Source organism: Bufo gargarizans, chromosome 2 (assembly GCF_014858855.1).
Source record: "Bufo gargarizans isolate SCDJY-AF-19 chromosome 2, ASM1485885v1, whole genome shotgun sequence".
In the NCBI taxonomy this organism is placed as follows: Eukaryota; Metazoa; Chordata; class Amphibia; order Anura; family Bufonidae; genus Bufo; species Bufo gargarizans.
In genome coordinates this window covers 163714037-163728439 of record NC_058081.1, presented here as the reverse complement: position 1 = coordinate 163728439, position 14403 = coordinate 163714037, and the positions used below count along the sequence as shown (strand labels likewise).

Here is a 14403-nt window from a genome sequence, read left to right as displayed (position 1 = left end):
ATTTTTGAGTAAAATGACAGACGCCATGATGGAACCCGATGGTTGGTGTGTGACAGATCTTACTGCTTGAATTCAGTTCTTCTGTACATAAGATGGATCTCTTAGCGCAGAGACCATTACAGACAACTGAAGCTGAATAAGCCCTTTTATCTATGAAATGTTGTAGTTCATAGTAGAGGTTTTCTACTTGTATGTCACTTTATAACCATTTTTTAGTTGCTTTTCTTACTCACATTTTCTTTACCTGTCATGACTTTTCAGGAGTCGGTCTTGAATTATCGGTTAGAACCTCTTGGCACAGTTAAGGGTTTCACAGCAGATGTTGGAGCAAGTGGAATATTCTGTCCAACTCACATGACATTGCCTGTCAGAGTTTCTTTCTTCAGTGTTTCAGAGGACAATGCTCCTTCCCCTTACATGGTAAGACAGAAAATATTTTTGGTGATTTTTGCCGTGTGTGTAGGCTATTTTGTCTAAGGCTTGTTTCACACCACCGGTACAGGCCTCTAGGCAGTTCCGTCATGGAATGCCTGGAATCGGGGGACAAAAAACTATATGTGCAACGGTATTTGTTCAGCCGATTCTCAGCATCTTTGCCGGACCCCATTATAGTTAATGGGGCCGGACGACATTCCGTCAGCCTGCTGGATCTGTCAACGCAATTGTAAAAACAAGCCTTAAAGAGGTTATCCCATAAATAATGTCAAAAATGAAAATCCTATATATATATAAAATCCAGACATCCTATAGTACATGTCACCCTCTTTCTAACAAAGCTAGAACCAGTCCTGTACCTCACATTATTCTGCTAGATTTATATCAAGCTGACAGCTCGAGGGGAGGGTCTTTTCTGCTGCAGCTCAGGGGGCGTGTCCAAGCTCTCGCTATCACAGCTCAGGAGGCAGATGAAGGATGAAACTGAGCATGTGCGGCCTTCTCAGTGAGCAGGACTAAGAAATAAAACAAACAGCAGGTGGCGCTATACCGATACATTTAAATTGAATAACTCAGTAGCGATACAAAATTTTTAATTACATGCAATTACAAAAGTATTCAGATCCAGGTGCTGGTTTGAAAACTGGAATATTTTTCGTGGGACAACCCCTTTTTAATGACAATTTTGCATCTAGGAATAGATAACTTTTGCAGGATGTTGCATATAAACTGCATGCAAATATATAGGGCCTGATGTGTCATGAGCTGCTCTTTTTAAAAAAAAAAATTCTCTAAAAACAAATAGGGTGCATGTCACTTTTTTAGTAGCAAAAACTTGTAAAAACTGCACATTTTTTTTCACCCATCATTTATTTACTAGAATTTAAGCTAAAAACCGTCATAAATTATATTTTAAATGTACACCAGCTTCGGGATGGTGTAGATTTCGGAGTCGGGTGCAGTTCAGACATGCACCAAGATTAAGAGGCACGCGCCCCTTGGCATACTAGATGACAGCCTTGGTAAATCATGGCCATAGATCCATCTATAGTGAATTTTCTTTAGCTGTTTATTAGAATTGTATGGAAAAATTATTTCAGTTTAGAATTTATATACACATTTTCTTTTGAACTACAAATAAAAAAGGGGGAAGTTTTACAAATTGCAAGTTAAGATAATAAACATATGATTGTCTTATAGGACATCCTCCATTGCAGTTGTGTGGTGTTGTTTTTTTGTTTTTGTTTTTTTGCTTTGTGAGGGAGAAAAGTTGCATGACAGTCCCAAGAATTTCCATTGTGGCTGAAGTTCTTATGATTATAAGGAATCGCCATAGTTTTCACTCCATAGGGAAATATTCAGGTCTTGCAACAATTTTTATTTTATTTTTTAATTACCATGTGTGGCTAAAAGTAGACATGAAAGGGGTGTGTGGCTAGCTAGGTTTCCTGAGAAACCTGAATAATCCCGCTATAAAGGCACTCGCTGTGCTCCTGCTATTACAAGGACTACTCCGGTGTCTGGCAATATCGTCATCTGTCCGCCATGACCTAGAGCAGCGGTCAGCGATAACCAAGATGGCGCCGGATCAGCTACTCCTGGACTGCGCAGTGGAAATCCAGCGTGATGCTGTGGCCAGGCTTAGAAAATACGCCCACTCAGCCACAACAACCCACACAACAGTGACCTCTGAAAAACGGTCGCACCCACTAGATGATAATGGCCTGGAATCAGAAGGTGAAGGAGCAGGGGCCGAATAGATATCAGGCACTTACAACCATGTGATGCAGAAATGGAGCCTGAGGCCCGAGAGTCTGACTCAGAAGAGCCAACTCTCAAAGATGTTATGAAGACTATAGCCAAATGTGGCAAGTCGCTGAATGGACTCGCGGTGCAAGTGGTGGCTAATAAAGGAAGACTTCACAATAGTTAGACATGACCTGAAAAGGCTGGCTGAGCGTACAACTGCCCTGGAAGACCGCATGGGAGATGTGGAGGATGCCATACCACCTCTTAAAAGAGATGTTTTAGAACATGCAAGAAGATTGGACTCAAGAGTGGCCAAGCAAGATGATCTTGAAAATCGGCTACTCCGGAACAATGTCAGACTGGTAGGAGTGCCTAAGAAAGTGGAGGGGGAAAATTCCAGAGAATTTTTTGAGGCTTGGGTGAAAGAACAGATAGGCGTGGAGACCTTAACCCCATTATTTGCGATTGAACGTGCCCACAGGGTCCCTACTCGCCTGCTACCACCGGGTACACCACCAAGACCCGTGCTCATGAAAATACTTCATTATAGGGATCGGGATATTATTCTCAGAAAAGTTAGAGCGCTACCTGAGCTTTCCATCAATGGCCACAAGGTGTCATTCTTCCCTGATTATTCCCTGGAGGTGCAGAAAAGAAGAGCAAGATTCCTTGATAGAAAGCGACGCCAGCAAAATTGAGAGTGGTCGCCCTAGGAAATACAATTTTTTTTTTGAGGATTCAAGAAAAGCGTTGAGATTGCTGGATCAACATGAGCGGCAGCTGCGTGAGGAAAGATATCAAGAAGAATGAGATATAGTTACTATACTCAACCACAAGCAACATGGACATACCAGATGAGTGAGAATGTCTGCGAGTGTGCCTGTGCAGGAATTTAATAATGCGTAGAATGTCTGTCATAATAGTCTAATTATACTCAGGATGTTAGAATACTAAGAGATTACAGTGGGGATATTATGTCATAAAATAGTACTATGTAAATCCCAACCGGGGGAGGTGTGGGAAGCTAGGACACAACTGGCCTTGATATTAGAGAATATATAGTTACTGTTCAGTGTTAATACGGTGTTATAGTTATCCGTTCTGTGAACGCCACCTCTCTCTGGTAGGTTAGCTAACCAGATATCGCTGGTCTCGTCAGCAGGTGTTATTTAATCCCGTGGTCCTAGGCATAGGTGTTTTTGCGGGGGCCTGTTGGGGAAGCCAGCACTCTTAGCTTTGAACTGTTTACTGCCTTAGTAGAGGCACTGTTGTGGGAAAGTTTAGGGTTGATACCTCGGGATCTGCAGCTATGGGAAAAGGGGTCTTGTCTTGTGGAGCCATACATGTGCTACGGACCATGAGAAGGGATATGGATGCATCAATAATACTACGGGAACGATATGACTAGCTGGGTGAGATTTTTGAGTTGGAATGTTAGAGGGGTTAAAGATACCAATAAAAGAAGAGCCATTATAGATAGTATGAAACCCTACCAGCCCTTGATCTAATGCCGGATCAGACCCATTTACTCAATCCCTAGTGGTTAGGGCAATGTTTCCATGCCACATATTCCACATATGCGAGAGGAGTGAGCATTCTTACACATTCAAATGCTTTATTTCTATGAATATCGAAGGGCTATACATTTATACGGTAGACTCTTTACAACCTCTGTACTATAATTGGGGTCTACATCCCTCCACCTTATTCACCGCTGGTAATCAGGAAAGTCATCTTTTATCACTGACCTACCGGACGTACCCACAATAATGCTTGGTGATTTCAATAATGTGATATGCCCAGCCATGGATAAGATGGGTAGGTCCGTACAATTTACAGCTGGAGAGGTCACCACGTTTGGGAGGCTACTGAACGAAGCCTCCTTGTTAGATTTTTGGAGATTGAGGAATCCACAGGAGAAACACTACTCCTGTTACTCTAGTAATGGGAGTGAACAAACTAATGTTCGGTACCAGCGCTGGAATTTAAATTTAGTTTAGTGATTTACCTTGTACCTGTGTGGGGTTTTGATCGGTGGTTGTCTAGCGACTGTCGGGTATGGTGACAGGATACGGTAGCTTGCGCAGCGCTTCTTCAAAGAATTTCTTCCTGCTCAACCTCAGAGCGTGTACGTCGCCCCGGCCGGTAGCTGGCGCGCACGCGAGGGAGCTGTGATGGTGCAGGGTTCCGGGACGAGCGGCGTGACGTCACGACTGTCCTACGGGGTAAGCCAGAGACCAAAAGATCCTGGGATCTTTTGGTCTCTGGAAGCGTGGAAGTCTGCCCTGGTTTGGTCTCTGGAAGCGTGCAGTCTGCCCTGGTTTTGGGCAATAATATTGAGGCATAGGTTTTATAAATTTCCACTGGCAGTCCATCTTTCCCTGGAGCTTTATTATTGGACATATCTCTCACTGCCGCTTCCATTTCCTTTACAGCTACAGTGATGCCGTGCACACGCCCCGGCCCAGCGAGGGAGAGCGCAGGCGTGGGATCTCGCTGGGAAAGAAAGAGGATGCACGGGAAGAGAAGGGTGGGCAGGGGCAGAGGCAGGGATATGAGCAAATGAGGCAGAGCAGCCTGGGCTCCAACGAAGTGAACGCCGCCCCTGGGCACTTGCGGTCACGTCTCTTGACGCGGCTAAAGCATTTGACAGCGTGGAATGGCGAAACCTGGTGATGGTGCTCAAGACGATGGGGTTTGAGCCCGAGTTCATTAAGTGGATACGGTTACTGAATGCTTGTCCCACAGCCAGAATTCGAGTGAACGGCAGACTTTCAGATTCATTTTATGTTACACAGAGGGACTAGACAAGGATGTCACCCTTGTTGTTCGCTATGGTGGTGGAATCCCTGGCAGAGGGCCTCAGAAAGGCGGTTGCAGTACGAGGTTTTCAATATGGGTCTTTATCTTGTTGCTACTCCTAGATGAGTGTAATTCCTCTCTTCCAGAGGCCATGTCAATTTATAAATAGCTTTGGTGGGTTATCTGGCTTGGTCATTAATTTGGACGAAGTCTGTGTTGATGCCACTGTAAAAATGTAAGGATAGATGCTAATCTTACAGCAGGCCTACAAGAAGTTACATCCTTTAAATATTTGGGCATCCAGGTATCAGCCAACAACCAGGAGTTTGAAAATTAGAATTTGGTACCGCTGCTAGATAAATTTAGATGGAAAGTTCACTACACTTTGAAGACCAAAAACCCAAGGTGGACTTAATGTCCCGGACCCATGGATATATTACTTGGCGGCCCAACTGCAGCATGTTGGAGGCTGGGGAGATGAGGATAGGACTAACACAGCTGGGAGGATTGTACAGTACCGTAATAGAAAATGCCTAATGGCATCCCTGGAAGACGGAACCTTCTATAGGAAAGGGGATCAATACTGACTGTTACGCACAAAACATAAAGTATGGTGGAAAACTAGAAAACTAGCTGGCATTTCTGGGTATACAAAGTTTACTCCGATATGGCCCAGTCACATGAATGGGGAATTGGATAAAGTGTAAAGTGCTCAAATATGGGAAAGAAATGGACTCTGCCGTGTCTGTCAACTATTAGGATATGCCCAGTTGCAACAAGAATTTGAACTGCCCAAGTCCCTTTTCTATGTTTACCTACAGATAAGACATGCCATAAACACACAGGAGCAGCAAGGGGCGATAGCTCCTGATGCAAAACATTTTATTATAGATCTTACTACTTCACATGGGTATACTAATGGAGTAATTTCACTTCACTATTGGAGTCTTATGGCGGCTCAATACAAAACAAAATATTGCAATTACATGACAAGTGGCAACGAGATGTTGCTGACCTAACAGTGAAACCGTGGGACAAAGTGTTAGAGGACTTCCCTGTAGTGGCAGTAAGTGAGACTCCATAGAGTATACAGAACTCCTATAGTAATGAAGAAAATGGGTTATCGGGAGGATGATGGTTGCCCGAGATGTGGGACACCTAATGCTGACCTAATCCACCTTATGTGGAACTGTCCATGACTGAGAAGATACTGGGCAGATGTTTTTGACTTTATAAGCAATGTGTTTTGCATAAAAATAAATATGTCAGCCTTGATATGTGTATTGGGATACAGTACAGACCAAAAGTTTGGACACTCCTTCTCATTCAAAGAGTTTTCTTTATTTTTATGACTATGAAAATTGTAGATTCACACTGAAGGCATCAAAACTATGAATTAACACATGTGGAATTATATACATAACAAAAAAGTGTGAAACAACTGAACATATGTCATATTCTAGGTTCTTCAAAGTAGCCACCTTTTTGCTTTGATTACTGCTTTGCACACTCTTGGCATTCTCTTGATGAGCTTCAAGAGGTAGTCACCTGAAATGGACTTCCAACAGTCTTGAAGGAGTTCCCAGAGATGCTTAGCACTTGTTGGCCCTTTTGCCTTCACTCTGCGGTCCAGTTCACCCCAAACCCTCTCGATTGGGTTCAGGTCCGGTGACTGTGGAAGCCAGGTCATCTGGCGCAGCACCCCGTCACTCTCCTTCATTGTCAAATAGCCCTTACACAGCCTGGAGGTGTGTTTGGGGTCATTGTCCTGTTGAAAAATAAATGATGGTCCAACTAAACGCAAACCGGATGGAATAGCATGCCGCTGCAAGATGCTGTGGTAGCCATGCTGGTTCAGTATGCCTTCAATTTTGAATAAATCCTCAACAGTGTCACCAGCAAAGAACCCCCACACCATCACCTCCTCCTCCATGCTTCACGGTGGGAACCAGGCATGTAGAGTCCATCTGTTCACCTTTTCTGCGTCGCACAAAGAGACGGTGGTTGGAACCAAAGATCTCAAATTTGGACTCATCAGACCAAAGCACAGATTTCCACTGGTCTAATGTCCATTCCTTGTGTTCTTTAGCCCAAACAAGTCTCTTCTGCTTGTTGCCTGTCCTTAGCAGTGGTTTCCTAGCAGATATTCTACCATGAAGGCCTGATTCACACAGTCTCCTTATAACAGTTGTTCTAGAGATGTGTCTGCGGCTAGAACTTTGTGTGGCATTGACCTGGTCTCTAATCTGAGCTTCTGTTAATGTCACGGCCATGGGTATGGTCGTGACTCCTGAACCGCATGCGGTTGTCAGCGGTCTTTGGTTTGGTTGTCAATCACAGGTGAGGGCTGTGGTATTTGCCTCACCTGTGGTTGCCGCTGGCAACAGTATGGATGTGGCAGCATAGCAGTCTGAGCTGTGTCTTGGCAGCTTGGTATGCTGTGCATGCGGTTGTGTGTGATATCTGTGTATGTGTGCACTTGGTTTTATGTATTGTGTGCACTTCCCCTTTAAGTGGTGTTTTCCCTTCCCTGGTGCTGGAAGGGTTAACTCCCTTCCCAGAGTCACTGGGTGTGTCTGACCGTTGGGTGTGGCCTCTTAGGCCTATAAAGCCTCAGTGTAAGGCAGTAGTCAGAGAGGGTGCTTTAGCCATGCTTGCTGGAGACATCCTCCTGGTTACTTTACCATCTACCAGTGGGGGCCTCCCTTCTGGTCATAAAACTTTGTTATTCGGTGTTATCTAGGTGTGTGTGTGGGGTTTCTGTATTATTGCAGCTTATGGTCCGGGTCCCTGTGTGATGTCTGTGTGTGCTGTCTTTGTTGGTGTCCTGAACAAACAGCACCTGCACATGGGTTCCTGGTTGTGTTGTCTGTGGCAGGTGAGTGTTGTGTTGATTGCGTTTGCCTGTCACTGCCATAAGGTGTTTCTGTTTCCTTTGTAGCTTGGCCTCATTAGGCTCCTGTTTCTCCGTGTCTTGGAGGAACGGGCTGTCTACTCAGCTCCTAGCTCAGGGAACGACGGAGGGTCAGTAGGGATCCGAGGTTCCTGAGTATGGGCCCTCCTACCTTTTAAGGGCGGCCCATGCAGCTAGGAGTCAGGGTCAGATTAGGGAAGCGCTAGGAGGTGACCTGCTCCCTAATTCTGTGGTTCTGGCCAAGTGACAACCCTTCCATCTCCAGGCACCGCACGGCTGAGGGTTTTCCCCATCCTCAGCCGTGACAGTTAACCTGCGATTTCTAAGGCTGGTGACTCGGATGAACTTATCCTCCGCAGCAGAGGTGACTCTTGGTCTTCCTTTCCTGGGGCGGTCCGCATGTGAGCCAGTTTCTTTGTAGCGCTTGATGGTTTTTGTGACTGCACTTGGGGACACTTTCAAAGTTTTCACAATTTTTCGGACTGACTGACCTTCATTTCTTAAAGTAATTATGGCCACTCGTTTTTCTTTACTTAGCTGCTTTTTTCTTGCCATAATACAAATTCTAACAGTCTATTCAGTAGGACTATCAGCTGTGTATCCACCTGACTTCTCCACTACGCAACTGATGGTCCAAACCCAATTTATAAGGCAAGACATCCCACTTAATAAACCTGACAGGGCACACCTATGAAGTGAAAACCATTTCAGATGACTACCTCTTGAAGCTCATCAAGAGAATGCCAAGAGTGTGCAAAGCAGTAATCAAAGCAAAAGGCGGCTACTTTGAAGAACCTAGAATATGACATATTTTCAGTTGTTTCACACTTTTTTGTTATGTATATAATTCCACATGTGTTAATTCATAGTTTTGATGCCTTCAGTGTGAATCTACAATTTTCATAGTCATGAAAATAAAGAAAACTCTTTGAATGAGAAGGAGTATCCAAAATTTTCGTCTGTACTGTATGTTGGAACATTGCCTGTAACTTCAGAGAGAAGAATAGCTATTTTACGTACCGTATACTGTATCAAGCAAGGAAATTAATAGCATATTATTGGATTGCTCCAAATCCCCCAAAAGTAAAAGAATAAGTAGAGAACGTTCATACCTTAACACAATTGGAGAGATTTGTATATCAGAGGTACCGTATTTTTCGCCCTATAAGACGCACTCTGGGGCAAATGCTGCCGCTTACACTGAAACACCGACGACCGCATGCTGCACAGCGCGGCTGGCGTGTGTATCAGGGAGGAGGGGCTGGGGGCCGGCATCTAGTTTTGTAATGGCAGCGGGGTTTGATGCAGTCACTGTATTCTATTGCACCGGGCCCCGCTCACTGTACTAATTGTATCTACGGTAACTGCAGGCGATGTTTAACTACAGAATATGTTTGATCCAGCAGCCTGTACTTACGACCGCAGGAGGCTGGGCGGGCGGGCACTGGCAGCGTAACTTCCTACGTCACGTGCATGCTCCGCCCACTTAATGAATGAAGCAGGTGACACGGGCACGTGACGTAGTGAGTTACGCTGCCAATGCTCGCCCGCCCAGCCTCCTGCCTGCTATGGTCGTAAATACAGGCTGCTGGATCAAACATATTCTATAGTTACACATTGCCTGCAATTAGATACGATTAGTACAGTGAGCGGTACAGTGCAATAGAATACAATGACTGCACTGGGCCCCGCTGCCATTAAAAAACTAGTGTAGATGCCAGCCCCCACCCCCTGTATTGGGGGTCATTCACAGTGGCTGACACTGTTATGGGGGGGGATCTGTGATAAGATGCTATTTATCTGTCATCCACAGATTTTCCAACCCCCCCATCCCATAGCAGTGTCATGCCATCTACAGATTACCCCCATAGCAGTGTCATGCCATCTACAGATTACCCCCATAGCAGTGTCATGCCATCTACAGATTACCCCCATAGCAGTGTCATGCCATCTACAGATTACCCCCATAGCAGTGTCATGCCATCCACAGATTACCCCCATAGCAGTGTCATGCCATCCACAGATTACCCCCATAGCAGTGTCATGCCATCCACAGATTACCCCCATAGCAGTGTCATGCCATCCACAGATTACCCCCATAGCAGTGTCATGCCATCCACAGATTACCCCCATAGCAGTGTCATGCCATCCACAGATTACCCCTATAGCAGTCTCATGCCATCCACAGGCACCACCCCCATAGCAGTGTCATGCCATCCACAGGCACCACCCCCATAGCAGTGTCATGCCATCCACAGGCTACCATTAGTTTAAAGCCCACCTTTTTGGTTCAAACATTTTTTCTTATTATTTTCCTCCTTTGTATTTCACCAATTTTCATAAAATATCAAATACGATCTGATTTAAAAAAAAGAAAGTAGACCTGAAGCCCTCGCTATCTAGTGCCATATTGTCAACGGTGTTAAATATAAGAAAGTCTAACTGTAAGGACATTATACTGTATGTCAGTTTTTACATATATATTTTTAATGTCTTAGGGTAACATTACACTGGAATCTCTTGGCAAAAGGGGATATCGCATACCTCCTTCTGGAACGATTCAAGTGGTAGGTGCAGTTTCGTCATCTGAACTGATTTAAGCTTTGTTCACATCTGGTGCAGTGCAGGATCACTCGCATGACACACACCAAGGAGTCAGGCAGATCCCATTGTTTACTGATGGGGTGTGTTAGGTTTGTCCTGGTGTAGTGCTGCATGCTGTACCAGGATCAACCCTATTAAACCAGACGTACTAGCTGGTAGGGCTCATCATGCTGATTTAAAAGTATACCTTTTCTTTTGTCTGTATGCTAAACGGTTGCAGAGAAATGTGTGTTTTTATTCATATGCAAATGAGCAATTCGAGCACTCAGAGGCGGGACTGAATCATCTGAGCACTGCTATGTAACACCCCCCTCTGCACACGCCCCCTTCACTTGACTGACCTGGCTTTTTTTTTTTTTTCTATGTTTTTTCTTATTTAAAGCCATATTAAAAGGCTATACTATGATAAATAATATGTACCGTAATCATATAATAATGAGGTTTACTATATTGAGAATAGTGTATGGTGTAAAACACTTAGGTCTGTCGCTTGGTCTTCCTTTATTTCTATTGCAATCATGTATTAAGCCTCATTCGCTTTGCATTTCAGACCTTATTTAATCCAAACAAGACTGTGGTGAAGATGTTTGTCGTGAAATATGACTTGCAAGAAATGCCACCCAATCGGCAGACATTCCTACGGCAGAGAACGTTTTCTGTTCCTGTGAAACGAGATAAGAAGGCGGCCGTCCCTGAGAATATCATGAGGACAGAAGAGCGGACGCTCCGCTACCTCATCCACCTGAGGTAATGCCACGTACACGTACTCTGTAAACTTATCCCACTCCAGTATATTTATTTTCAAAATGTAATTGGGATTTATACTCTATCTTCCTGATTTACATAACATTTTCTAAAATACATGTATCTGAAATTCTGCTCCTGTACTTTCTTATGCTGTTGCAGTAGACCCATGTCTCTGGAAAATGATCTAGCCTCAGATTAGTCAATAGTAATGAATGGTCTAACCATTGCTTCATTCATGTGACCCATGGTATTAGTAAAAGGCATTGTGAAGTATAAAAAAAATAACAAAATAAGCAATTTTCACTTGTGAGGCTGGATTTCTAAAAAGGAAATTACTCGGTCTCTGCTACGCACACCATAAATACTGCGGTAGGCAACGCAGACTGAACAGACACTACACAGGTTGAGCAGTACTTTTAATCCATATACAAAGGAGCTGGTAAGTGCAAGCCACTCTATGCTTCCTCTGCCAGTCCCTCCCTCTTCTTGATCTACAGGGCCAGGAGAGGGGTCCTATCAATTGAGAAGGAGAGAGAGTGGTTGGCAGAGGAAGCAGGAGGAGCACGGGTGCACACAGTGGCTTAAGCCTGCCCTTGGTGCACTTAACTGCTCATTTGTGTATGGTCTAACTCCTAGAAGATGAGCTTTGTATATGTACGCCGCTCTCAGCAGGCACAGGAGCTGTGCCAATCAATCAATACAGGATCTTGGCTGTTACTGACAGCCAGGCTCTTGCTGTATCTGCTGGCATCACTGAAAACTCAGATGCTGGTGGATTAACCCCTTAGATGCTGCTGTCACTGCTGACCAAGGCATATAAGATTTTTACAGAGTAAGGGGGCACCCTTTCTAACTCCATTGGCTTCCTGCAGTACAATCCTACGGTGCCAATGTGGCACCTGGAAGCCTTACAAAGGCCACAGGGTCTGGTATCTATGGAAGCCTATGAGACCTAGCCCCCAGTCTGGGTCTTGTAGGCAACTGACAGTTTTGATGCAGTACAATACTGCATGCGGAGAGCGTCACAGCCAGGGAGAAAGGACAGCTCGTCGTCTCCCTGGCTGTGACGTTCTCCTCTGCGATTTGGACCGCGCTACAGCCAGGGAGAAGGAGACGCCCATTGAGAAACCCGGCCGTCTCCTCCCTGTACTGATGCTCTAAATTAACATACTGGGCCCAAAAAACTGTGGGAGACACAGCGCCGGAACGGAGAGGTATTTTAGAAAAAAAAATAAAAGTGCTGGCATCTGTAGAGGCCGCCCTATCTGTAAGCATACCAGTTTGTAACATAAACCCATGAAAGGTCCTCTTTAAAAGCAGAGAAAATCAAATTTGGGTACATTTTGGATTATTTTATTTTTTATAAATAAAGGTAAAACTTATGGACCCAAATTTGCCACAGACATAAAGTACGATGTATCGGGAGAAACTGCTTGGGGGAGATTTATCAAAACTTGTGTAAAGTAGAACGGGCTTCGTGGCCCATAGCAACCAATCAGATTCCACCTTTCATTTTTCAGAGTTGCTTTGGATAATTATAAGATGGAATCTGATTGGTTGCTATGGGCAACTAAGCCTGTTCTACTTTCACACTTGTCTGATCCGTCCTTCCACTATTTCGCCGTGACGCCAGCTCCGTCCACATTGACTATAATAGGGACGGGGTCAAAGCTCCGGCGGCACAGCGAAATAGCGGAAGGACGGATCCGACAGGGTGAACAGCTTGTCGGATCCGTCCTGCCGCAAGTGTGAAAGTACCCTTACACTGGTCTTGATAAACTTTCCTCTTTGTGTCCAGATGGGGTTTTTGCCTCCAGAGTGAAGCCAAGTGAAAAGTCTCACTGCATTCAGCTGAACTAGCCCTACAAGTCACTATGAATTTCCTGGTGATAAGTTCCCTTTCAGTGAGATAAATATGCTAAAGGCACAAGATGGAAGGGAAAAATGTTTTGCTCAGCTCTATAATTTTTGTTTTACATATGTGGTACTTGATTCTTCCAATATTTTTTTATTTTTTTTTTTTTTTTTTTTTTTCAGGTTCCAAAGTTCAAAGTCTGGAAAGATCTACCTCCACAAAGATGTTAGACTTCTTTTCTCTCGGAAGTCCATGGAAGTTGACAGTGGGGCAGCATATGAACTGAAATCCTACACAGAAACTCCAAGAAACCCTCAGTTTTCATCCAGATGCTGAGTTAATGGCAGCAAAGAAAATCTTTGGCAAAGCAAGCAAAAATAAAAAATAATTAGCTTAACACCAGTGACTGGTCTAAAAAAAAAAAAATACAAAAAAAAGGACCGGCTCCCGAGATTTTCCTCAGTGCATTCTGTGTATTTCATGTAGACTGGAAAAGAATAGTCCTAATGCATTTTTCTACTATGTATACCACTCAGCTAGGTGTGTGCTGCATTAGTGATGCTCCCTGTTAGTTTAGTGTTTACACCTTTTATTTTATTTTCTTTATTTAATATTTAATGTTTCATTTACTACACAGTGATTTGTTTTGTCTGTGTTCTAATGTAGCACAAGGCCTATGGAAATCATACAATGTATTTTTGACAGTAATATTGAATTCTAAAATATATATAAATCTATAGTTTGTTGTGACTTTGTTATACAGATAGATTTCGCAGTGTCCCCCATACACATCACATTTATGAGCTATGCCAGAAGAATATATTTAGATGCAGGGCCAATTCTAGCTGTTTTTACTGCCTGAGGTGAAAAATTAAATGATGCCCTCTTCCCCCCTCCCTCAGTGCTTTGTGGCTGGGGGAGCACCTACCCTTTCTACTGTAAGGTAAAAATTGAAATGTCACCCACATGCCAAATTTTCAACCTAACCCATTCCCTCCAGATCGGCATGGTCCGACACCCGGCACCACCGCCAATCAGCTGTTTGAAGAGAGGGCAGCACTCATATGCAGCAGCATTTGCAGTGATGAGCTGGTAGACAGAGCATAGAAGGCAGCGCTGGTATGAAAAAATAAAAGCGGACAACCCCTTTAAAGACCAACTTGGAAAACATTACATTACAGCGCTACAGAACATACAGTGCCATATATGTACCTCTTACATCTAGTGATGTCTTCTCTGATGTAGATATTCGCTTTCCTCATCTTCTCCTTTCATACCAGACCGCCATGATGATTTC

At 44.1% G+C, this 14403-nt stretch overlaps 1 protein-coding gene across 2 annotated transcripts in view; it reads left to right on the top strand.

Moving 5' to 3' along the window:
• FAM214A (family with sequence similarity 214 member A) overlaps positions 1-13845 on the top strand; it is a 56077-nt gene extending 42232 nt beyond the window's left edge. For both annotated transcript variants that reach the window (XM_044279665.1, XM_044279663.1), the window contains 4 exons: positions 262-420; positions 10399-10467; positions 11055-11251; positions 13289-13845. In XM_044279665.1, coding sequence (XP_044135600.1) covers positions 262-420; positions 10399-10467; positions 11055-11251; positions 13289-13442 — 579 coding nt within the window. In that variant the 3' untranslated portion in view covers positions 13443-13845. The remainder of the gene's footprint in view (positions 1-261; positions 421-10398; positions 10468-11054; positions 11252-13288) is intronic.
• Positions 13846-14403: the final 558 nt, after the last annotated feature.